At 36.4% G+C, this 25,150-nt stretch overlaps 1 protein-coding gene across 4 annotated transcripts in view; it reads right to left on the bottom strand.

Annotated features, from left to right (window-relative positions):
• Positions 1 to 25,150, bottom strand: part of USP15 (ubiquitin specific peptidase 15) — an 85,355-nt gene that overhangs the window by 35,127 nt on the left and 25,078 nt on the right. For 3 of the 4 annotated variants that reach the window (XM_080935010.1, XM_080935012.1, XM_080935013.1), the window contains 5 exons: positions 24,762 to 24,888; positions 21,740 to 21,885; positions 17,161 to 17,222; positions 8,984 to 9,070; positions 3,373 to 3,517 (listed from right to left, as the gene is read on the bottom strand). In XM_080935010.1, coding sequence (XP_080791136.1) covers positions 3,373 to 3,517; positions 8,984 to 9,070; positions 17,161 to 17,222; positions 21,740 to 21,885; positions 24,762 to 24,888 — 567 coding nt within the window. The remainder of the gene's footprint in view (positions 1 to 3,372; positions 3,518 to 8,983; positions 9,071 to 17,160; positions 17,223 to 21,739; positions 21,886 to 24,761; positions 24,889 to 25,150) is intronic. The other variant, XM_080935011.1, reaches the window with a different exon arrangement.

Raw genomic sequence — 25,150 nt, 5'->3', positions numbered from 1 at the left:
AAGTACTTGCCTACTATGTGAAGTACTGGATCAGTCCCGACTACAAGAGAAAATCAGTAACTAATAAAATTACTAAGTTTCATATTAAGATGGGCCTTTGAGATTTGTGTCACAACAATGAAAAAAGATCCTCCTGGCAAGTGGGGGTCATAACAAACATAAAGCTATGAAATAATGCAAAAGAATGCCCGTTACCCACACTTTACTGTTGCTCTACAATATGATGATCTCGTTTCTTTAGAGAACACTGTCAGTGTGCGTTTACCTGTATGAGCACACCAGAGTATGTAAGCTGAAGCCAGAAGACAACTACTATGACCAGCTCCCTTCTCTACCATAGGGAACCTTAGGAGTGACCAGGTCACCCACCCTGATTCATTCCACTGGCTCCAAAGAATGCTACTTTTGTACAGCATTACTTTTTATACTATTTGAAAAGAATTTGTTTATCTATCTTCTATTTATCATTCTTCTGAATTTAATGTTTTCCTAGATTCAATAGATTAGAGAAAAGAGGTTGACTTTAAAAATGTTTGGGATATCAACTCACTTTATATCGTATGACAAGAAAACTGACTTCCTAGAATCTGTTTGGAGCCCTGCTGTGTCTGTTAAGAGGATGAAAATACCACCATAGGATGTGCTGCCTTCCAGTGGGATACCCTACCCACTCCCTACCACAATGGCCCCTCTCCCAGGAAGTGACAAGGAACTCATGAAACCTATTCATCCAATGCTAGTTAGTACACCTCCAATGCTGGAAAATGTTCAACTGGAGATAGGGTTCTGAGACTCCACACAAGCTAAGCAATTTTACCATGTCATTTAATTACTTAGGACAAGATAGAACTTTTCACATAATAATTAAAGAACAGTTTTCATAATTAGAAAACAAAATTGATATTGCAATATCTGTAACATAATATTCATAATAATCAAGTTAGACTGCTCAAAGTATTTCATATATAAATGGTATTAAATAAATTTTAGACAAAACTACATGGCAAGACGCTGCAGTAGAAAAAGCTAGTATCATTATACCAGAAAAATACTGAGTATATAGTTAAAATAATGATGTTAAACCATTATTGATTATTTTTTAATCATTGGCAATCAAACGTCACTGGCTAAACATAACTCATTCTCTCAAAAAGGCTAATTTTCACACACATCTGAATTACTGAAAGATGTTACATTAAAATTCATCATGAGTAAAACTGTTAAAATATGTTTGGAAGCTCATGAGTAGGTTTCAATTCTAAAGTTACAAAGAGAAAAAAAACAAACGTAAGTGTAAGTGAGGAAACTCTGAAAAGAACATAACTAAAGTTCTACCTTTGAGATCCTGGATTTATATCAATAAGATAAAAGCAGAAAAAAATAAAATAATTTGGAAGGCTAGAGACAGGGCCCTGTGAAAGGGCCCTGTGTGATTTTCTAAAGGACCAGGGCTTGATTCCTAGCAACCACAAACTGTACCCTTGTCTGAGGGGTCTGACACCCTCTTCTGGTGAGCACCAGAAGGGCTTGTGGAGCAGACATAAAAGCAAGCAAAACACCGCTATTCCTGAAAAGAAATAAAATCATTTTTTTCTTTTTCTAACTGATCTGGAAGAACTCTCTTCTAGAGAAAGTATAGTTTTTGATGAAATTAAGGTCTAAGCATTGAATACTATCCACTATTTAACACAGTTGCTGCTGAAATGCCCACCAATGATCTTTATGATTACTACTGAAAAGTTATAGCCATTACCCTCAAGGTCACAGTGAGCTATATTAAAAGACATGATTAGGGCCTACCAATTAATTGCAATAAAATGAACAAAAAAGAAAAACTTAAAAAAAAAAAAAAAAAAACACCAGAAAAAAGCCAACTCTAGCTGAACAAGAGAGCTGCATTCAGTATTTTCCAGGTATAGTGGCTCATCCTATCAGCTCGCCATTCCTGAAGGAATGACAATGACCCACGAGGGAGTCAGCCTAGTAAGGTTAGCCTAGACTAGACTAAGAGTGGACACTGCCTCAAAAAAAAAAAAAAAACCAGATGAATAAATCATAGTAACCGTTTTGAAGAAATCAGAGGGAAGCAGACTACCTCCGGCCATGAGGAACCAGTCCTGAGTGAACACACTCACACTCACTCCTATCTCCTATGCTGTCACACACAATGCCACAGACACGGTTGCTCTAACAGTGCTCAGCGAGAAGAACGCAGTCAATCCTATCTTCTTCAGACACTGGGTCTTTGTGAGGTAAGACACAAGGTAAGTTTTCTGTACTGGAGGATCAGAATTAGCCTCCAACGCACAATTTACACAGTGCTTGCTTTTCCTCTGCTCCTCTCTGGGATTTCAGTGCCCATGACTTTACTGCTTCCTAAGCAACTACCAGGGTTAGCGTATTGTTAAATAATGTCCAGCCAGTAAGAATCCTTGAACAGTAACAGAAATAAGTAATCCACGGTCAAGCAGGAACCCCACTCATCCCAAAAGGTTTAAAGAAGAGTTTACTCATTTATCCAGTCTCTGCCTGACACACAGGCATCTCCTGAATGGGTCCACTAAGACATCAACTATGTCCCTGTTCCCTCTAGTTTATTGCCAACTCTTGGCCTAGATAGCTCAGTTAAACTTTAACTGGCCAAGAAGCTTTGAAGAGGTTAATTTAGGATTCAGCTGAATTAATGACAATGTCTGGATGGCAAAGCCATGCCATTTGTGGGAATTCACCACCCCAAAACACGTAATTTTAATCTATAATAATGGAGCAACTTGCTCTAATTTATATATATGATAGCAACCTCAATCTTTCTTTTATTACCTTAAATTAGAGAAATTGATATCTAACAAGTATGGGAGACCACACAAAACATAACACAAAGTAAAACTCCACAGAAGACATGGGAAGAAAGCAGTAATCTTTCTTGTGCACCCTCCATCCCACCCCGCCCCCCAAAAAAAGCTCTGGAAGAGAAAGTGGTTGAAATATGTCTCATTCTTAAATTTCAAGCCCCCAGTTAAGGTTTCAACAATTTAGTTTTTAAAGCAACAGAATTCTACCGAATAAAGAAGTGTCATTGTTTCTACTTTGGGAATTTGAATTTCCTGCTTGAAATGATGTTTTGCTCAAAGTAACAATCAGTAACGATCAGTCTTAATACAGCACACCAGTAGTCTGAACCACACCTGAGAGGCAGGATGACATCCTAATTCCAGCAGTATATGAGCCAGATGTACATCCCACAATTAAATTACAAACTGTCAAAACACATAATATTCTGGTACTAAGATGAAAAGATAAAGACAAAATAACTGTACTTTTTGTAGCAATGACTCCATGAACACAAGTTTCCCTCTGCTTGGAAAGACCTACCTGAATAGCTGAGTTCATGAAACACGTATTTCCCAAGTTACTTAAGCCACACAGGCCTGGCTGTTCATTGTTTCTTCCAGGTTCTGAATAATCATAGTTCTTATAAGCAGTATATGACGGGAGACAATAATTTGAGTTTTTCACACTAGAAGAAAAAATTATAAAAATGCAGCCAATTACATTACAATATAGTTACAATAAAGAGTACTTTAAACCTATCCATGAGATATGTGGTTGATCATTAAATATCTTTTCCTGGACACTTAACTATCTATTACTTTTTGAGATAACGTTTTCAAAGAAATCTCCTTAATTATGGCATTCTTTAAGCAACAGAATACTGTATCATAGCACGTCATTCAATAAACCCCACTATTATGTCATTCTACCCTGGATTAATGGGAGCAGCATCTCCATCAAAATTAAAACACTCAGACTTTAGACACCACCCGCAGCAATAAATCATCTCATTTATGTCCCTTTTGAATGAAGTCTGCTAGTGTACGGGTGAGGACTGCAGGGGCAGGAAGAGGTGGGCTTTAGTTACAGATGAGCACTGAGAAGCCTAAGGGCACTGTGACGTCACTGTTGAGATGCACTGAAAGTTCTATTTATAGCTTCTAAGCTAGAGTAGAAGGTCAGCGCTGATCAGACACACTGAATGGACTGTGCGCAAGGAGACCCAGTGCTACGGACCACCCTTTCTTCCAATACTGCAATACTGTGTTTGTACTTTAGCGACTCAAAACTGTTTGAAACCTCTCTATAATCTAAAATTTAGCAAATCAGAATAATTTTAAAAAGAATTAAGTCAATAGGCTAAATCTTATTTTTGCATATAATAATTTTGTGAAAAGGTGAATTCTTAATTTTTTAGAGACTGGATGCGAATAGTCATAAGAGATTCTTCAGAGCAGTTTTAAAATAGACTGTCAAGATTTTTTATTCTTTAGGATGAACTTGAACGCAAATCAAGGTCAGGGGCTAAAAGTAAATGATGATGTAAATAAAATGCAGTTTTACAAATATAATAAACCAGTACTGACTGGTTACAATTTATTTCTGATAGCTGATTTAAAAATAAAGAATTTCATTTTATTGTTCTATAATTATAATCTCACTGGGGGGCTGGAGAGATGGCTCAGTGGTTAAGAGCACTGATTGCTCTTCCAGAGGTCCTGAGTTCAATTCCCAGCAACCACATGGTGGCTCACAACCATCTGTAGTGGGATCCGATGCCCTCTTCTGGTGTATCTGAAGACAGCTACAGTGTATTTACATACATAAAATAAATAAATCTTGTTTTAAAAAAAAATCTCACTAGGGTATGATAATGGTTTACATGAACTACATTATGGCTTATTCTAAAAAGGTTTTCGTAAACATACACATACCATACCAAACAGGTAATACAAAAGTCACAATTGAGCCCAAGGGTAGACAAGTGGTCAGACAGCTTGCCAGACCATCAAGCAGCTGGAGGTCATCAAGGACTTGATCAGGCACTGGAACACTTTGACTATAACTGATTTTAAGAAAGTCTTGTCTTGAAGACTAGAAACATCATTCAGAGCTTGGCTGAGGCACTTTATAGGAAAGGTTCTTCCTCCTGGTAAAGCATGGCTACTTTTATGTATTTATTTAATTTCTTTAGTTACTTTTTTATCTCGAGATCAGAATGGAGATAAGACATTCTCAACTTCCCTAAAGGTCACCAGACCACTGCCCTTCCCTTTCCTAAGAGTTAGCCTATGCTAAGAGATCCTCTTCTCTAATGAGACAGCCTTAATCCCCTGCTTTGATGCAGTTGCTTACAGATCTTCCCTGCTAAGCCAGTCTAAGAGATCCCCACTTTTCTCTCTCTCCACCTCTCCCCCCTCATCTCCTCCTGTCTCCTGATACAATCCTAATTCCTAAGCACATTTGCCCTAGCAGTCAGGGCTGTCTCATTCTTTCTGTAAGACTTTCATATCTTTTGCTGCCAGTAGGCAGACTTCTCTCTAACTCAAAAAGCACAGCTTTCTCTTTCCCATTACTCAATTTCACACTCTCAGCTTATGCTGAGATTTTCAGCTTGATTATCCTATAATTTTTCTCTTGCATTCTAATACAATTCAATAAATTATCCTTTGAATCAGTTTTTTAGTGAGGCCATGCATATTTCTTTCAGTTAAAAAATACACTCCCTCCTAAACAAACAAACAAACAAACAAACAAACAAACAAACAAACAAACAAACAAACAAGCATCAGCCCTCAGTCTTCCTAAAAGGGATCCACTCAAAGATCAAATGAAAGTATCAAGGTCCAGAGAAATGAAAGCTTGATGAAATTCACAATTCAGGATTTGTAGTTTAGTTATAAAGTAGACACATAGACTTCAAGTTTCCTCTTCTTTGTGAAAGTACTAGCCTTATCATTTTTGTTTTATAGTCCTAGTAACTAAAAGCTTGCCAGTACAAGTTGGCAATCTAATGTATCGCCAGATTTAATTAAAATCAAGATCTTCTATATAATTTTTTAAAAGGCCAGTTTTTGTTGCACATTTCTACATCCAACTGAGAAGGGAAAGCAGAAAAACCCTGGCTGTGAAAAAACAGTGAAATTGAAGTAGCAGAAGAGCAAAGAGCCCTTACCACACACTCCTGAGTGTCATGCTTACACCCTTCCCCAGTTAAAGCACATTTACATGTTTATCCCAGAAGAGTGTGTGTGTGTCTGTGCATGTTCATTCGCTCGAACAGTCTTTCCTTACATGTAACACAGATGCTGGAAATGTTTTATTTATTAGAATGATAATAATAGTCTTATGCTAAAAGTAAAACAGACTATTTTGACTAGAATTTTTACTTACTCAGAAATGGGAAAAACTTATGAGCAAAGCAGTTTTCTCATTGCTTTAAAATCTGAATCTTTTAAGGCGTGTCTACACTTTGGTTTAAATGATGGGCACCAGTATAGTGCTCACCCAAAGATTAAGACAGTCTATCTGCTGAAAGATGAGGATGATGAAAGCCAACACATTCCAAGTAACCTCTTCTGGTGATTGACACACCACATTAAATCTGGTCAAGGGAAGCACAAAGCTAACAGCGCTCTATCCATTCAACAAATATACAAGACTTAAAAGGCTCATGTACACTCTAGAAACGCCTCTCTCTCTATTTTGCTAATGACTGGATGCTACTCATCATTTCTGAAGCATTTGATACTTTGAAAGATTAAACTTACAGAAACATTAATAGGAGTTTCAAAAATATACTGTGTTATGCTGGGCAATGGTAGCACATGCCTCTAATCCCAGCACTCAGGAGGCAGAGTCAGAAAGATCTGAGTTCGAGGGCAGCCTGGTCTATAGAGCAAGTTCCAGGACAGCCAGAGCTACATAGAGAAACCCTGTCTCAAAAAACAAAAACGAAACAAACAAACAAAAAAAAAAAAAAACCAAACCCAAAACAATGATTTCTGTGTGAACTATGTATTGTAAACTCTCTTTGATGTGTGAAAATGTAACTTTCAGATTGAATTTTCAATCAGGATTGCTGTTGGCACTGTAAACATGATCAAGCTTATTCTGCAGTGAAAATGTGTTCAACTAGGGAATTTAGCAAAAACTGAGAGAGAGAGAGAGAGAAAGAGAGAGAGAGAGAGAGAGAGAGAGAGAGAGAGAGATATCTAAATTTTGTTCATTACTCAGAAAGGTAATTCAACTTTCTTTCAAGCTCACAAATGATCACAGAGGAGCTTCTTTGGAGGTAGCTTCTGTTACAAGGCCCTAAAATAACCTCTAGCTCACCTCAGGAATTTCTCTCTTCAGAAGTTCTGAGACTAGAGTGCATTAGGACATTTTTATTTTATGAAGGGGAAAATAAGACAAAAGCAGGAGAACGAGACCAGCACAATGACTCTAGCCAAAATAGTGTGTTAGTGAATACTACTATATCCTGTTCAAATGAGTGTAAGGGCATAGTACAGCGGTAATTTATTTTACAGTAAACGTGGGAGCCATCTGCAACTGGTATAAACAAAATTTTATCCCCTACAAAAAGTAATTTTTGACGAATTAAAATACAAAGAAAACATAAGCTGGGTTGGAAAGTATTTCTAAGTCTTTTGTGCTGGTGGGAATGTTCACACAGAAGAGAAACCAGTACAGCATCTGAACATTCGATTCGCAATGCTAATATATAAATGATGAAATAAAACTATGTTTAACAGTTGCTTGAGCTGGGAGACATCACTAAAAAGGTGTCAGTCAGTACCCCTGCCCACAGATAAAGCCTTACAGGAACAGTTGTTAGTTTAATTTTTTATAGTATTAGTTTACAAAACTAATTAGTGGGAAGCTTGACAATGTAAAATACTTACACTTAATGTCTTTTATTACCCCTTTACATTAGTTTTCTGTTTCAGATAATCTCTTACCTTTATTCATAAAAAACAATGATTTTCTTCACCTTCTTTTAAATGCTTGCCTCATCTTGGGTTAAAAGCTCTGCAGAGAACCATGCAGAAGGCTCTGTAGTCCTGACAGTATCTTCTCCAGCTGCTCTGGGTTGCTGACCCACTGACCTGTGTGTATCTTTGGTAAACTGTGTTACATTTCTTACTCTCTAGTATGTCACAGAACTAACACCTTTCATTATTTTTCCCTGTAAAATCATCTTAGCTATTATCATGTACTTAGAACCCAGATGTGTCAGAAGCACTTGACAAAGTTCCTATGAAATGTAACAATTTTGACAAGGGAGTTAAGATGTCAGTGGAATTACTGCTTGATTTACCAGTACTTCACAACTGCTTTAGTGTTTTCAAATTTATAAATACGATGCCACTTGAGAAGTGCACTAATCAGTTAAAGGATCTTAGGCATAAAAGCACCACATAAGCACAGGGTACATATCACACCCACAATAAAGATGGGTAATCTATGAGGATACAGTTCTCACACACAGGGGTGGACAAATCAGTTAAAATACTTTTATTTTCCCCAGTAAAATACAAATGCCATGTTTTGCCAGTAAGATAGCATGTCAGCTGTTTTGCATATAAACAAGTCTGGTAACCTGAGTTCAGCATACTTACAGTCACATGATACAAGAAGGACCACATGACATTCAACCTTTTAAAATACAACTAAGCAAAGTACATATTTTCACAAACTATATAATTCTAAATACCACTTAACATAAAAAAAACTTTTTAATTTTTTTAGAAGTGTTCTTTCTATGGTATCTGCTTTCCAGGTAGGATTCACAGACGCACGCATTATTGTGGGTAGTTAGACTAAGATGACACAGGAGAGTTCTATCTGTCCTTGAGTTCTAAGAAAGTCCTATAAAATTTCAATAGTTAGAATCTAAATTTTAGAATACAAAATTCTGAAAGTTCTTTTTATTTTTCAGTCAACTATTATACTATTTTGTATTAAGTCAAGTAGTTATGTGTCTTGTTTCTTGTGAAGTGACTCTTGAAAAAACTATTAGTAATTTAAAAGAAAACAAATTTTGATTCATGAAGACTTTTACCCTAAATTTAGACATAAGAGATCTTTTTGCAATCATAGTAGGGCCAACCAATTAAACAAAGAGGCTTTAAGATTCAGTGCTTACTTTCTGTTGTTGATGTTGTTATAATTATTTGATAGAGATGAAGGAGAGATCTTTGGTAAAGTTGAAAAATTGGATGCACCTGGGGACCTTTAAAAATATGAAAATGTCAAATTAGATAAAAAATGAAAAATTATGAAATTATGAAATAAAGAAAAAAAACATGACAATGTTTATAGTAAATGAATATTGGAAAACAGATTTTAAGGTAAAACTAATTATAACAGTTGGTTTTTAATTTTGAACATATTTTTCCTTTAAAATACAATAATTTAATTAAAGGGAACTTTTTCAAATAAAGTTTATAAAATTATAAAACTTGCTGCTATTCTTATAAATCTACTAACTCAATAAGTCACTTCTCAGGGTAACAGTTCGTAGCACTTTACAACCAGTTTCTGTGCATTTAAAGGGATGAGGCCATGTACTTTCTCCTTAGTACCAGTGCTGCAGTCACACACAGTGCTGACACAGGCAGTTTCAGAGATTGTCACTTATTCATAAACCCTGACGTCACTTGGAAAAACAAAGGAGAACTCAAACATATTCCCAACAAACAGTGTTTGGACCAAACTGCCTCTGGAAAAACTGAAGAACATGTGTCTGACTTTATGATATACACTTCATTAATTCGGAATCTTTTTGGGGTGGGGTTGTTAATCTCTACCATGACTGGCTTTTAGACAGTAAATGTACTTTAGAGACAGAAAAATCAATAAATCTATGATAAGCAATTAAAGTACATAAAGATGTCTGAAGGATTCAATATTTCTTGAGTTCTGTAATCATATTTCTTATGTAAAATTTAGCTGGTAACTGAAAGCTGTGCTGTGCTAATCAGTCACAGAAGTTTTAAACAAGGCCCAAAGCGACAGACAGACTTTGAATGAAATTTCTTAAATATAAGAAAAAAAATTTTCAAGTGCAAACATTTTAAAAACTACTAGTAAAAACTGACTTTCTTTGCAAAAATTTTTGTTGAATATTGGATACCGAGGGATTATGTCAGGTGCCTTTCCAACAGGAGCCTTCACAGGATAATACTTTACTGTGTTAAGGTGAATAGAAAATACAGTTGGCTAAATTTTAAGAGAAAATATGGTAAGGAAAACATTTTAAAGCTTTGATGCTGCTAACATTTTAGCTAGTACTTTCCAACTATCTTTGCCTTTGATAATTAGTGTCTTTTGTTTGTTTGCTTTTTGAGACAGGGTTTCAGGATGTAGCCTTGACCTGGCCCACCTCGGTCTCAAAGACTCACCTGTCTGCCTCCCCAAGGCTGGGATGAAGGTGCATCCCTCTACGCTGGCCACGTCTTAAACAGTTTTATGTAGGGGGAAAAACTAATGGGATCAGAGTTTGAGTTGCAGCAATGAACTGAATATACTAATTTTCAAAACATGACTCAGTACTGTGTTCCAGAATTCCCTTCCATTTTATCTTGAGTAAAAATTATGAAAATAAAAATGGTATCCATTTAATCAAGTGGAGTAATTTCCTGCCTGTCCAGAGCTTTTACTAGTGACAAGTAGCAACGTTTATCTAATTATTACTATATGCTTTGTTTTTAGTGCATCTGAGAGTATTAGATATAGCTCCTGATTGCAAACAAGCTTGAGATCTGGTAGGGGAGAAACGATGTAAGCCAAATGGATATTAAAACACTAAGTGCCTTAACAACTTTGAATGAAAAATTCTGTAGGTGTACCAAGAAACTAGAGAAACGATGCAGTTAGAGAATACATGTACAGAAGAATTAGGAGTACTCAAAGTAGGAACAACAGCAAATTTCAGTGTGTGGGATTGTAGAAACAATTGTGTTCAGAGAAGTAACAGTAAATTGTCCCTGGCTGAAGCAGGTAATGGTGGGAGGAGGAGGAGCTAAGATAGGACGACAGTAAGGACCTTTTATGTCCTAAGAAGGAATCAAAATTTCACCCAACGGATGGACACTGCAGTTTTAATGAGGCTCACTGATGTCATCTGATTTACACTCTAGTAAGATTACTTTCTAGGAGAGAGCAATACAGTGAGGAATAGAATATAGACCAGAAACTATCCAGATGACAAAGGTGGAACTGGAACTAAGAAGTGGAGTGAGCAAGGACAAAAGCTTGTGTCTAGAGGACAGCAATGTGCAGGGACTCAGGATGAATAACCAAGACACTTTTGTGGTGTCTGAGGTGAGACACTGGAAAGTTATTTGAAAGCTTTTTCTGAATTGATGTCAAAGTCAATGTTGGTCAATTCACACGTGGGTGAATTAGAACACACTACCCTACTGCAGTCTTTAGCACTCTAAATTCTGACTCTAACAACTCTTCATATTAGACACGTGGCACGCTGTGAGAAAAGGTGTGGAAGATGTGAATGGGTGGGACAAAGATTGGGACAATTCTGAGTGGGGAAGGGGATGAAATTCAATGCACAGTCAGACTGGTAATATAAAAAGAGATGTCTCAGGGCCATGGGAATAGCCTGGAGGCTTGGTAGATTTGATCTTGGAAACCTGTGGAAACTAATACGTTAAAAAAGAAAAACACTGTTTGACAAATTATCTTCCTTAACCCCATTAAAAATACAAAAAAAAAAAAAAAAATTGCACTTCAAAATGGCTTACTGAGGTGTAGGTGTTTGGATGTGAGTGGGTGTGTGCACCTGAGTGCAGATCCCGCAGCAGCAGAATGTGCTGGATCCCTAGAAAGTGGACTTCTAATCAACTGAGGGGGGCTGAAGTGGGTGCTGGGGACCAAACTCAGCTGGGGCCCTCTGGAAGAACAGTATGTACTCTCGACTACTGAGCCCTCTCTCCAGCCTACAAAACTTCCTCTAACTACTGTCCGGCACAGTGGAAGCTTGCATAAACAAGTGTGAACTAGTCACTAGGTCTCACCCATTCTCCTCTGCATCAATGGCCGCCTGTGGTTCCTCAGACAAGTGTGCCTATAGGACATTCTCTCAAAAACAGGCAGAAGCAGCTTAGTACTCCATAGAGAAATAAATGAAAATATTAACTAGTAGTGACAAAGTCTGAACTTTCAAGCAAGATACCTAATAATGCAGACTTTCAAACCATAATGCTGATCATTTCAAACTTTTCCCATACAACCAATGTTTTAAAATGTGAGCTTATGAGAAAGTTGTATTGTACAACAGCTGTGTTCTGAAGGCCCACAGAACTTAGTACTTTTCAAGTGACCAATAGCATAGCTAAACATAGATCTCAGGGTCAGACTACTAGTCAGATTTCCATGTTGCAAGGAATCTTTTGAAATGCATGCCACCTGTGTCAGTGTTGATTTACCTGAGTGCTTTTCCCTTCCAACTGCGTGTCCATATGATCTCTTCATGTGCTCTATCCAGATAGCATGTCATAGGAAGCTACACACGGAAGTCCCAGAGTTCAGCTGTCTGACACTCATGACGCTTAACTGAATATTCTCACTGAGAATATTAAAGATGACTCCCACAGGGTGGGCGCCATGCCCAGTAGTAGGTGGCCAACACAAGATGAATGCAATGGTTGCTTGTGTAACTTTTTGTTTCATACTGCTGTTTTGATATATTTCTGTCTTATTACTCTTTTGTTTATACACTATGGTTTCTAATATAAGTGTTTTGTGGTAGTTCTTGTGCATTTTACTTTTGTCTGTCTGCTTGTTTTATAAAGGCAGGCAGGCAGGCAGGCAGGCAGGAATGGTACTGTGTGTGGGGAGATGGAGAGGAGAATCAGAGGAGGGAAAATATAATCAGAAAATACTATATGAAAAAAAATACAAATAAAAATGTTTGCAAAAGTGCTTTAATGCTACTTCCAAAGTGTCTTCATTTTAAAATAGTTAACTTTATGAATGTTCTGATGTTAAAATATAATTGTTCAATACTGTTATTCATAAATATTTTACACTTAATTTTTATTATGATAAACTCATAAAACCCACATAAAAGAAGTTCTTTGGGTGGCTAGAAACAACAGGATATAACAGCAATGCTTAGCAATCACCATTTCCCAGGTGGTACCAGTGAGATGGACTAGTTAGGTAAGAAAAGAGTGACTAAGAAATCAGGATTTCTGAATGGTGCCCGATTAAATCGATGCAGGGATGTATATATTAGGCATGCAAAACAGAGAACGAATTATCTGGTTCAAACAGATGTAGTGTCCTGCATATCAGGAAAAACTGGAATTCTGATGATGTTATAAGTCCCAATGCTACTAATGATATTAGCTAGCTTTACTCGAAAGGTTCAGCACTGGGCCAGCTCCTGTCTTTGAGAGCGCCTACTATGATGAGAGAAGAAGTTTTACACAAATCTGAGGGTTATTAATGCATGTAAGAGACGTAAGGGCAGCTGCTGCATAGACTCAGTGAAGCCAGGATAGTCTCACAGATTGTAAATAGTAATTAAGGACAGCTTTGGAAACAACTAGATGTTCAGAAGACAGGCAAGGGGTGATGGTAGTCCACCAAAACAAAACACCCAAAAGGTACGAGAGAAATTGATGGTTTGTTTCCCAATGTAGTGATTTCTTATATTCCTAAGCAGATGACGGTAGAGAAGCAGCAGAGGTAAATTCCTGCCTCCTCTGTGGACAGTGTGGCAGGCACCACATGTACAGGAAAGATGAACTAGTAAAGGTTATCCTTAAAGGCCAAGGAAATTAGAGCAAAAGGATAGATGGTGGCTACAGATAAAGCTGCAGTTTGCTGTTAAATCATTATTGATAAGTGATCACAGCTCATGCATTGATTTTGACTGCTAACCCATATTTCACATAGCCTTTCTAGCTAAACTTTAGAGTTAATGCCACGTTATTACAAGTTAGCCAGCGTTCGGAGGATGATCACTGGCACTTGGCTATCACTATGATCTAATTTGAAAATTACCCTGTCCCTGTTCCAATGGTCTACAGAGAACAAAGAAAATGTTCGGAATATTACACAGTGATTGACTGGATATCAAGCCATTTACCTAGCAGTAAACTAATTTTGGCCAGTGTAGGCTACGTGCAATATAAGACCATACTTATCTCCTTAAAAGTCAAAAAGGTCAGATGTCAATTTAAGAGGAAATTAAACCTCAACAGTCCCTCAATAGTCGTTCCTGTAGTATCTGAATTTTATGCCCAATATGGTGTTTCAATTAAATGAATGCAATTCAATACTAAGCTGACATTCTTACTTCAAAAGGAAAACCAACTTGTCAACTGCTGTTGTTAAATTAACTAAATAACATACATTAAAAGCTAACACCACAGTAATGTGCAGCTAAAATTGAGGTGATTGTGACAGAGTAAAACAATCATTCTAATTTTATGAAATCTAATGACAAAGTTAGAAAAACCAAAAATAAGGCAAACTATATTTCTATCAATTATTCTAAAACACGTTCTTAAAGGAAGTATTGATATATTTACTTTGTGATTGTTTCTATGCTTCCTTTTGCTGTGTATCTCCTATAAGTCAAGGAAGGCTTAGGGCAATTTATTACAAATCCACAGTTCTTATAGAAGCTCAGCTTCCTTTATGAAATTATATCCAGTAAGGTTTTGGTCTTGTCTTACACATTAAGTTTGAGCAATATGAGGAAGAAAAATGGGCATTTGTGTGCTGAATTTCCTAACGGGCACTTAAACTTTAACCCAGTTATTTGTATGTACTGGTTTTTTATCCTTCTGGTTACACAATGTCCGCCTTCTCTGACATGTTCGAAGAGGTTCTTTATACAGTGCACAGCACAGAAGCACAGAAACCATCACCTACAAGCTCATTATGTACCCAGCAATTATGTAAGCAGCTGTACTACCCAGAAGAGTGCTTCTTCTTTCCTAGCAGAATGATGTAAAACACTACCGCACTGGATTCGGTTTATGTTCTACAGTTTCTGCCATCATTTCAGAATTCAGCTCATCAGAGCACACAAGGAACAGAGAGACAATGCAACAGTAAGAACTGCTGTCAGGAAAGGCAGGCTCAGCAGCTGAGAGCACTCGCCACAGCCACGCATGACTTCAGTGCCACGGGGATCTAATGCCCTCTTCCGACCTCTGTATGTACCAGGCACCCAAGTGAGACATATGTAAACATGCAGCAGATCACTCACAGCATAAGACACAGAATTATTGGCACAGTTTATCTTTCATCACACGCTTTGCTAATAAACTCTGATGTTTATTCGTCCATGATATATAGAACCACGATGGTTTTCAACTTCTTCCCACTAAATACCTTCTTACTTTTTTGTCATGATATTTTTAGTAATTAATGAAAACAAACAAATTAAATTTTGATATTATTTTCACAAACAAGAATTTTTACTAGTTTAGAAAAACAATCTAGTTTTCTTTGTTATATAATTTTAATAACTTAAATAATTTTGAAATAGTTATACCTGAATGAAACAATAGAGAAAAAATGAGAACAGCAAATATAGTCAAAATGAACTTGCACCCAGAAGCCACAGCTCAGGGGTAAAGTTTACTACTACTGATTTTGGCTATAGAAGATTTCTTAAGCTAGAAGAATTTTCTTCTATTGTTAGCTTTCTAAGAACTCTTTCATACAAAAGTGCAGATAGTAAGACTGTGTTCTGACAAACTTCCTAGCCTCTCCATTATCGTGCCACCAGTCGCCTGGATTTATCACACGAGTGCGGTACATCAGGGATTGGGAAATCGTTCTCTACTCTGACAAGTGAGCAGATGACGGTGTTCATGGAAAACTGAACCGGACTGTACATGGTCTACAGCGAGTAGCCCCACCTAATTTGGAAGCTGACACAGAGAATTACTAAAGCTCCTGACTTCAAGGTCACCGTAGGCAATCTCATGTAAAAAGAAGGAACGGTAAGAGGAGACATCCAGGAAAACTCAATAATTTTATACCAAAGAGGTTTCTCAAGCGTTAGACCTCATAATATTTGAGTATAAGCCAATTTTATTACTTTAAGATTGTTTCAAGATTCAGTAAAAAATTTAACAATATAAACATAAGTGAGAAAACATACGATTTTGATTAAGCACTAAAATGAAATTTATAAAAGTCTGTAATTTCCAAATTTCTACCTGTTAAGACAACCATGATTCAACTGACATGCTTTTAACATTTCCTATCAAAACTTCTACTTTTATTCTAAATTTACCCATGCATTATGTTCAACTAAGCAGGGTACTACTGAGCAATACACACCTCTAAGTAACTAATATATTTACAAACCAACTCACAAAGAATCTGAACAACAACAACAACAACAACAACAACAACAACAACAAAACTTCACCGAAGATAGAAAAGAGAGAACCTCTTCCTGAAGGTGCATTTCCTTTAGAAGTTTGCAGTCAAGTAGGAAGGCTGTTCTCTTTTACAGATTTTCTATGTTAGCACTTAATAAATTACTCATTTAATTACAAATCAAAGTTTTTCAAAATTCAGATCTCCAATCCCTCGTCAGAGAACCTGAAATACAGGGTTATAGGCACTTCAATGCTCCCCCAGTTACCTGGCCAGAAGCTAAGGTTGAATTGAATGGCTATGATGCTGTCCATACATCTCATCATCTTACTTAGCACAGTAGTTGCAGAAGGAACCTTAGTGTGAATGTACATGCTCTCTTTACACTACAGAAATATCACAACTATGGACGCAGCGATTACTTCTCAGAGATCTGAACTTTATGTATTGAAATACAAATAGGATTAAGTGGTTTTGATAATGCAAATCTTATAATTTTGAAAACATTTTCAATTCTTCCTTTATCATCAAAAGTACTCTTTATATTCCAGATACTATTTTTACTTATTCACTTAAACGCTAAAACATTTGTATAATAAAAATTCTACTCTTGCCCCAGACTGCCTTTCATAAAGAAGCATTTAAAAACAGGTACACATCCCAAAACTACTCAAGAAAACATAAAAAAAGTTTAAGGTCTGACTGTATTAGACAACACAACAATTATTTACACTGTAACTTACTCTAAAAGCCATTTGATCTTGAAGCTTGAAATTTGTAACATATTAATCTAAGTGTAAGTACAAACTTAGAAGATGTCTCCAAGAGTGAACTATAAAAGATGAAGAATGCATGCATTCTTGCAGTTCAGTTAGGTTTTGCTATACTTTGGATTTCAGCATCTGAATGAGACTCAACATGCAATAAAGCACAAGGAGCAGCACTTACTTAGGAGTAGAGGGACCCCTGGGCCACGTTCCATCTTCATTTTTTTGTTCTATCACTAACACCTGCAAACATGACACAACAAAGGGTGTTTTTCCACAGCTATGAAGGCAGAGCAGCTTCAGGAGACAAGTGGTAAGAACTACAGTAACCCATTACTTAAAGACAGGACAAAATGCTCTGAGATACGTCAGCATTGATAGTGAGGAAGAAAAGGGGGAAATATCACTAGTTCTATAATTGTAAGAAAGTATAAGCCAAATAATAGAATATACGTTGTTTCAGTTTAAGATGTATGCTTTTTAATTGTATTTATGCTTGTAACATAAATTATACAATTAACAAATGCCCTATCAATGGCTACATGATGATTTAATTATTACTATACAAATATTAAAACTGTAGCAAAAATAATTCCAAACTATACATTACTTATAATTCATTTTGGGTTTTGAAGTTAATACTCATTTATATTATTGATATGAATTTTGAAACCTTTTCTCTAGAAATCTTTATTACATTTATGTGTTTATGTCGTGTGTAGGGTGCCAATGTGTGGAGGCCCCTATGGTATATGGGTATACATGTGTTTCAATGTACACATGGACAGGACAATTTGTAGGAGTCATTTCTCTCCCTCCATTAGTGTGCATGGACCTCAAAGTCAGACTGTGCAGCAAGTGCCTTTAGCCACTGAGTCATCTTACCAGCCTTACATTATGGAGTTTTTTAGTGTATAATTGACAGGCACATTTAGAAGAATCTCATAATAAAAATTTTGAGTATTCAAGTTCCCTGCTGCAGAATGTGTTAGGCAGACAAAAACCATCTTAGCCAATACAGAATCCATGCCAAGACATAGCTACTTTAAAATATCTCCAGCTCTTTCCTTTATGTTCTAGATTAATAAAGAAGCTTCCCTTGTAGTTCCTATTACATGAATTACATGTAAGGAAGACAAAACTTAAAAATACTTCAAGTTTGTGATTTTACTAGCAAAAAACTAAAAATCTAAATTGTCATGGTAAAACTATAATGCAAGACAATAAACATGAACTGAAATATAGTTAAGGACAAACTTGAATATATCCTGTATGTTCAGTTTCATTAACTTTTTCTTATAGTTATAATTCACAAAGTACTGTACATCCTACAGCAATACTCTTTGGTGGACTGTATGCTTCCAAACCATGTATAAATTGGCTTTCTGACCCTAGTTCCATAAAATATAACAGATAAAATACAATGGGTAAAGCAGGAGCTGTTACGTGTGACACTGAAATGTTCACCCAAACATTCACGTAACTTGGTAAAAGAGCACAGATGTTTGAAATCCTAAAGTTGTCTTTAACTGATGCACTTCACACTCAGAAGCTTTCTGCTGTGTGTAGCTTTCGAAGAATAAGTACAGCATGTACCTACCACCGAGCTCGGATGTCTGCTCCTTGCAGTTATATACAATCTCAATTTCCTAAATATAATCTCAACATGCAAGTCTATGCTTTAAAAGGCTTATTAGGTACAACTTATTGAGCAATTCACACTTAAGATTTTCTTTATCACAACCTGCAACTACAGTGACACATTATCAACTGTAACTGTATATACATTAATATTATGATCATTTGGAAGAGTTAAATCAGGTATAAAACAAAGAATTTCAGCTATTAAAAACATTTACTGTTGTTTAGCAACATTTTAATATCTAATAGCATTTTTACTTAAATTCCATATTTTATAGTCATAGATAGTATTAATAAGTCACAAGAAATAATAAAATTCACCTCTTTATATATATATCTATCAGTTTTTTCGAGTAAAGTTTTGCTTATTAAAATTTTTGAAAACTCCAAAATTTAAAGGGAGACGGAAAAAAAAAATCAATCAATATGAGCAGGCAAACTCTTCAATAATCTCTCTCATACTCTCTTTCAGCTGTTTAAGCAATGTTCATTTTCATATATAAGTACTGGTATGTACACACGAGTCCAGGAACCCGAAGAGGCCGAAAGAGGCTTGGAATCTTTTGAACCTGGAGTTACAGATCGTTGTGAGTCACCAATGTGGGTCCTGAGAACCAAGCTTAGGGCCTCTCTAAGAACAGTCTGCGCTCTTAAGCTCTGAGCCATTTCTTACTTTCTAATTAAGGTGCTTTATCTTATAGTAAGAGAGGAGTGGGCAGGGTAAGATCTGGGTTAGGGACACAGCTCAGACAGGAGTGCTGGCATGCTCTGATTTCAAGTGCTCAGCATGCAGGCAAGACTGGGTAGGACGGAATTTGCCTAGAACCCCAGCACTAGGGGCTGGGTATTGGGATGAGAAAAGTAGATTTTGGGAACTCAAAACACTGAGCTACCAGTTCAGCGAGGAGCGCTGGCAAGAGAGGAAGGTAAACAAAGAAGAGGACACTGGTATTCTTCTCTGGTCTTTGTATCCACGTTACATACACACAGTCTTATTCACAAATATTTAATCACATTAAACTAGCTTAATTCTCTTATCAAGTCTAATCTTCAACTTGACAAATGTATATTTATCAAGAACATCAAATTCTTTAACTTTCTAAGACCACATTTTCTTGGTGTCTGGGAAAATAACATCCATCAGAGAAGGCTACTAAAACACTGAATGAATTAACACTCCGTCATTTCTAATAACACTCTTACTTCAAGTACCAACAGATGGTAATCAGAGCAGGGGTTTGTGTCTGGTGGAGACTCGGTAGCTGTGAGGAGACTTGACTAGGTCTTATTTCATCTTCAGACAGCTTTCCTCTGTGTACACTGAATTTTGTACTTTCACTTGAGACTATAACGGCTAAAGTGAGTTTAAAATCGTTGAAGTTTCTGAGATTCTGGAGAAGGTGTATGGCTATCATCCCCATTTCTCTTATTCTTTAAGAGTTTAGTTGTCTGTGTTCAGGTGTGCTTGTAATGTGTGCACACATGTGCGGCCAGAGGGCAATGCCAGGCATCATTCTTCAGTGTGGTTCTCCTTGTTGTGAGGTGGGGTTTCACTGGAACCTGGCTTGCTAATTACATGAGGAACCCCAGGATTTGCTTGAACTCAAGTCCTTACGTACACGGCACCAGCTCCCCGGCTCCCAAAAGTATTGTCTTTGCAGGCATTTACTAACAATTAATCTTAGTTTCTCCGAGTTTTTTTTTATAACTATCACATTATTGATATTAATAATTTTCAAATAAGCTGGGAAAAAAAAGCCATCTACACACCAAATCACTAGTCACTCTGTTAGGTACTAGCTACTAAAAATAAACTAATCAAAATATAAACCTTATATTCTTAGTATATATGTTAAAAATATTAATACTAGAAAAATTAGGGGAAAATTCTTTAAAGAAAGATCAATGGCTACTGAGAAAAAGAGGGACAGCTGAAGAGGCTGTGACCCCGGGTTGGAATGTGAAGGGTAAATTAATGTGATCTGATGCACCTATACAATGGAAAGAGATGGTTACTATGAGCATTGAACAGTTAAAACATTTTACTGGATAGATGCAGGGAAATGGAAAGATGGGTACATCAGGCAGATGAATAATGCATTTAAAAGCATACTATATGAATCCTATGGTAACCAAAAGACAAGAATAATCTAAAGATGAACCAGACAAGAGGCTCAACCAGGACCTGCATGCCAGCTACGGGGTCTGGACTTTACAATCTTTAAGGACTCAAAGTATTTATGAAAACAAAATAACTAGCTTTGTATTTTATAATGAATTCTGGTAAAGGACTTTGTAAGTATGTAGAAAACTAGAGGTGGCAAGATGTGTAGAGCATTAAAAGGAAATACCGGGACAAGAACAGAAATAAAGAGACAGCTACAAGATAGGACCAGCTCCTCAGTGTAATTAAACACCCTACTTTCTGAATATACTGAATGTTTTCAATTATATCATAAGGGAAAATGAAACTGAGAGCTGATAGACCCAAAAGGGATGGGCAACTGAGTTCCTTTAGCCAGCTCTGTTGAGTTTGCTGTCATGCAGGTGTATGCATCATGTATAACTGCTTTCATACTGTTGTTAATATGGGAGTCACAGTTGCAACAGAGATCTTATTATGTATGGCCAGGAGAGACAAAACTGTTATTTAATCCCTGTAAGAAAATCTGCTGATCTTATATTAGCTTTTGTTACTGAAAACATTCTTAAGAAATAGAGTGTTTCCAAGAGCAAGAAGAAAGTTAGAAATTGCTGTTATTGACCAAGGAGGCTGGAGATAGTTAGAAAGAGGCAGCATGAGACAGAACCCACCATACACTACACAACACTCAAAGTCTTTCATTGCAAAAAGCCGCATTTAAAATAAACATCACTGTTGGGCTGGAGAGATGGCTCAGCTTTTAGGAACACTTGCTGCTCTTGCAGAGGACCTAAGTTCAGTTCCCAGCACCCAATAGGCTTACAACCACCGGTGACTCCAGTCCCAAGGACTCCTACGCCTTCTTCTGGTCACCGCAGGCAACAGGCATGTATGTGGTATAGGCATACATGCAGTTACTCACACAGACACATAAAACAAAATAAATCTCATAAAAAAATGATTGTCTAACGAGTACCTGTCCTTGGTATAGACCTGCATCCTGGATGGTGCTGTCTGGCTTATTCAGTGGCTCAAACGTGTTACTCATATACTTGTTCCACAGTCTGGCCTCCTTTTCATCTGGAATATTGAAGATCTTTCTTATTTCCTTTTCAATCGTATCTGAGATTTAAGGACAGAAGATATGTAAATACAGCACATTTAAGAACTCAATTCTTACCAGACTAAACATAATAAATTTATTTAAATAAGGATAAAATAGCAGAAAACCAGATAAATATGTAAGAAATAATTCAAAAAGTTTTGCTTTAAGATTTTCTATGTGCTATTAAAGGGAGGTGTGATAATTTTAACACAAACAGATGATTATTTAAGGAATTTAAGATTGTAAAAGGTAAAAGTTAAATTGTCTAACACGAAAATGTAATTGGTTTTACAGGGTAAACTTTTAACACAATATAAAATCAATGTGTTTCTAAGACTATAGTTAGAAACTAAAGTATGGTAATGAGAGAACAACAATGGAAAATACTCATATTCACATGCAATCAACTTAAGAATATCTCAGGCTGGAGAGATGGCTCAGTGGTTAAGAGCACTGACTGCTCTTCCAGAGGTCCCAAGTTCAATTCCCAGAAACCACACAGTGGCTCACAATCATCTGTAATGAGATTTGGTGCCCTCTTCTGGCCTGCAAGTATACATGCGGGCAGAATTTTATATATATATACTATATTTACATATATAATAAGTAAATACATCTTAAAAAGAATATCTCACTCTGAAACATACACTTTACGCTGTGAGGTTATGTGTGGCATGGTAAAAAACACATCCAAATATCACATTTCTTTTTCTTAAAAATTTCTTTTTAGACAGAAAACAACTGTCACACTTATCCAGTGTGCTTCCATCGCATGTGAGGAGCTTTGGGCATGCATGGATATAGTGGGCAGAACACAACTTGAACGAGGTGGTTCTCTCCACCTGCCATGTAAGCTCTAGGGATGAACAGAGACTGCCACGTGTGGCTGCAAGTACCACTCTCCCTGCTGAGCCACACTGCTGGCCAGTGCACCTGAGGATTTTACCCAGTGACTGCAAGACCAGGCTGTTAATTACTGACACAGGGAAGGACATAAACTAGAAGACTTCTCAGCAGGGAACAAGGTTTAACTTTACATATGACTGAGAGGCTTATCAGACATACTCAGGACAGAGAAGAGCGAAAACTAAAAGTGAAAGTGCTGGGGAGAGATTAGTAAAATATTTTAAGCCAGAAAATTAGATAAATTATTAATTTTTATTAATAAAGAATTTTAGGAAGCCTTAAAACAAAATATGCTCTTAGTAGTTGGCCTCAAATATATGTTGAATTTTATCTCCTACTGGACACCCTCAGTGCCAATCTAATAACCTAGCAAAACATCAAAGAAAGTATTTCAGCCCTAAGATGGCAAACTATTTCAAATAGTTCTTTGTTATTTTGCTATAAACCATATGGTCAACATAAGCTGGAAGCAGAATATTTTATTAATTTAGCAGTAACACAAAGATGAAAATTTAATTTTGGGTAGACAATTTGGTAAAGCTTTTTAAAAAATCAGTTTCAAATCACGTTTTTAAAAGACCACAGGGTAAGTTTATATATCCATGTTTTGCTTATTATCCTAATTCCAAGCAATTTGAAAAACATCCACTTAGCAATAAGAAATTTCAAATTATACAAAAATTCAGGTCATTTACAATTTTATGACATATATTCAATGTCTGTACCCTTAAAAAAGGTATTAGGATACTTATAGTATTTGGGTTAAAATCCGCATCAGACCCAGCTTTCTGACAGATATTCTGCATAAATTACATTTAATCCTCTGTAAAGTGTGTCAAGTAAAAACTTCAATTGTTGTTTTCAAGAGTTTGTAAGTAAAATAATCACCTAAACAAAAGTTTCTGATGGACTCAGATTTTCTGTAACTTTTCTGTTAAAGATTTATAAATTGCTAGAGATTTTTGATTACTTAAAATGTAGCTTATTTATATTCCAATTGGCTCCTGATCTCTAGCTGGCTTTTTCAGAGCCAAAAGATGGTACATAGGTGCTGGGAGAAAGTTTTCAACAGCCTGACCCAGCCAGCAATATGCTTTTGAGCGCAATGGTAGCAAGAACACCTTGCAGGTACCCAATAACTGTCTGACTGCAGGTGAGGCTAGCTCAACAGACAAAACTCATGCTGGACGGAACACCTGGCCAAGAACCTGTGGCTGGATGGTCACACACCCTACATGATCTGATCATTTACTATTACTACTGATGACTAAACTGGTCCAGTTGCCTTACAGTCTTTCTTCTTATAACCACGAGTACAGTCTCTTATTGGCTGGTATTTTCCAACAAGATCACTGTTATTTTTATCTTTTTAATGAATACTTTAAAAAGAAGATAAATGTGCTCTTCTTTGTTAACATTGTATATTATAAAGGTAATAGAAGACAGGCTAATGGGGGCAAATAAAATCTAATTATATCACACACATATATATAAACATTTCACAGATAAACTTAACAGCACACATAATTAACATGTGTAATTAAAACATTTAATGTGCTAAATTCATTATCAGTATTTGTATATTTATATTTTTTATGGCTACAGAAGTACGCCTACTGAGAGCTGAGGCTGTTTTCAAACCTACTCATGAATAAACCCTCAATATGCTATATAACATCAAGCCTGCTGTCTCAGCTGCCTACCTGTAATCCTGTAATGAAGGACAGACAAACTGGCTTTGCTTTCTCCATACTTTATCAAGTTTTATTTAAACATGGTTCATTAAAATTTTACTTAAATTTGTATTTTGTTGTTATAAACCTGACATGCCATTTTTCAAATGCTAATTTTAAATGTAGTTGGTTTTCTTAAATTAAAAATGGCACCAATATTAAATTCACTTAATAAGCAGTGAGAAATAACTATGACACTATAAGCTGAGATCTGGACTCCGTGAGGCTACGGTCTGGACAGGAGCCTCCATTACCTATTGTGTCAGCTTTGCTAAATCTCCGCGTCACGACGTTGTTCATGTTCCCATTCTCACAGAGCTTCAGTTCTGTGAGGTAGACTTCTACTTTGCAGTGCTTTACAAACATACCCTGTTCTACCACCTTAAAAAGAAAAAGAAAACAAATTGGTACGAATTCTATCAATATATTGCATTCTCATAGTAACACATATCTATAACAAGGCTTTAGAAAAAACTACAGATAGCCAATGAATATAATTAGCAATTATAATCAATTTAAACATTCACAGTTTAGAAAAGCATTCCACTAATCTTTTAATATTTTAGTATGCCATAAATAAATTTACTCAAGTTTAATCAAAATGATTATATACAAGTCTACTCTATACAATTCATGTACAGCT

The sequence above is a fragment of the Micromys minutus genome, assembly GCF_963924665.1.
Source record: "Micromys minutus genome assembly, chromosome: 22".
NCBI lineage: Eukaryota > Metazoa > Chordata > Mammalia > Rodentia > Muridae > Micromys > Micromys minutus.
The sequence above is the reverse complement of the archived record's forward strand: the minus strand, read 5'-3'. Positions and strand labels throughout refer to the sequence as shown.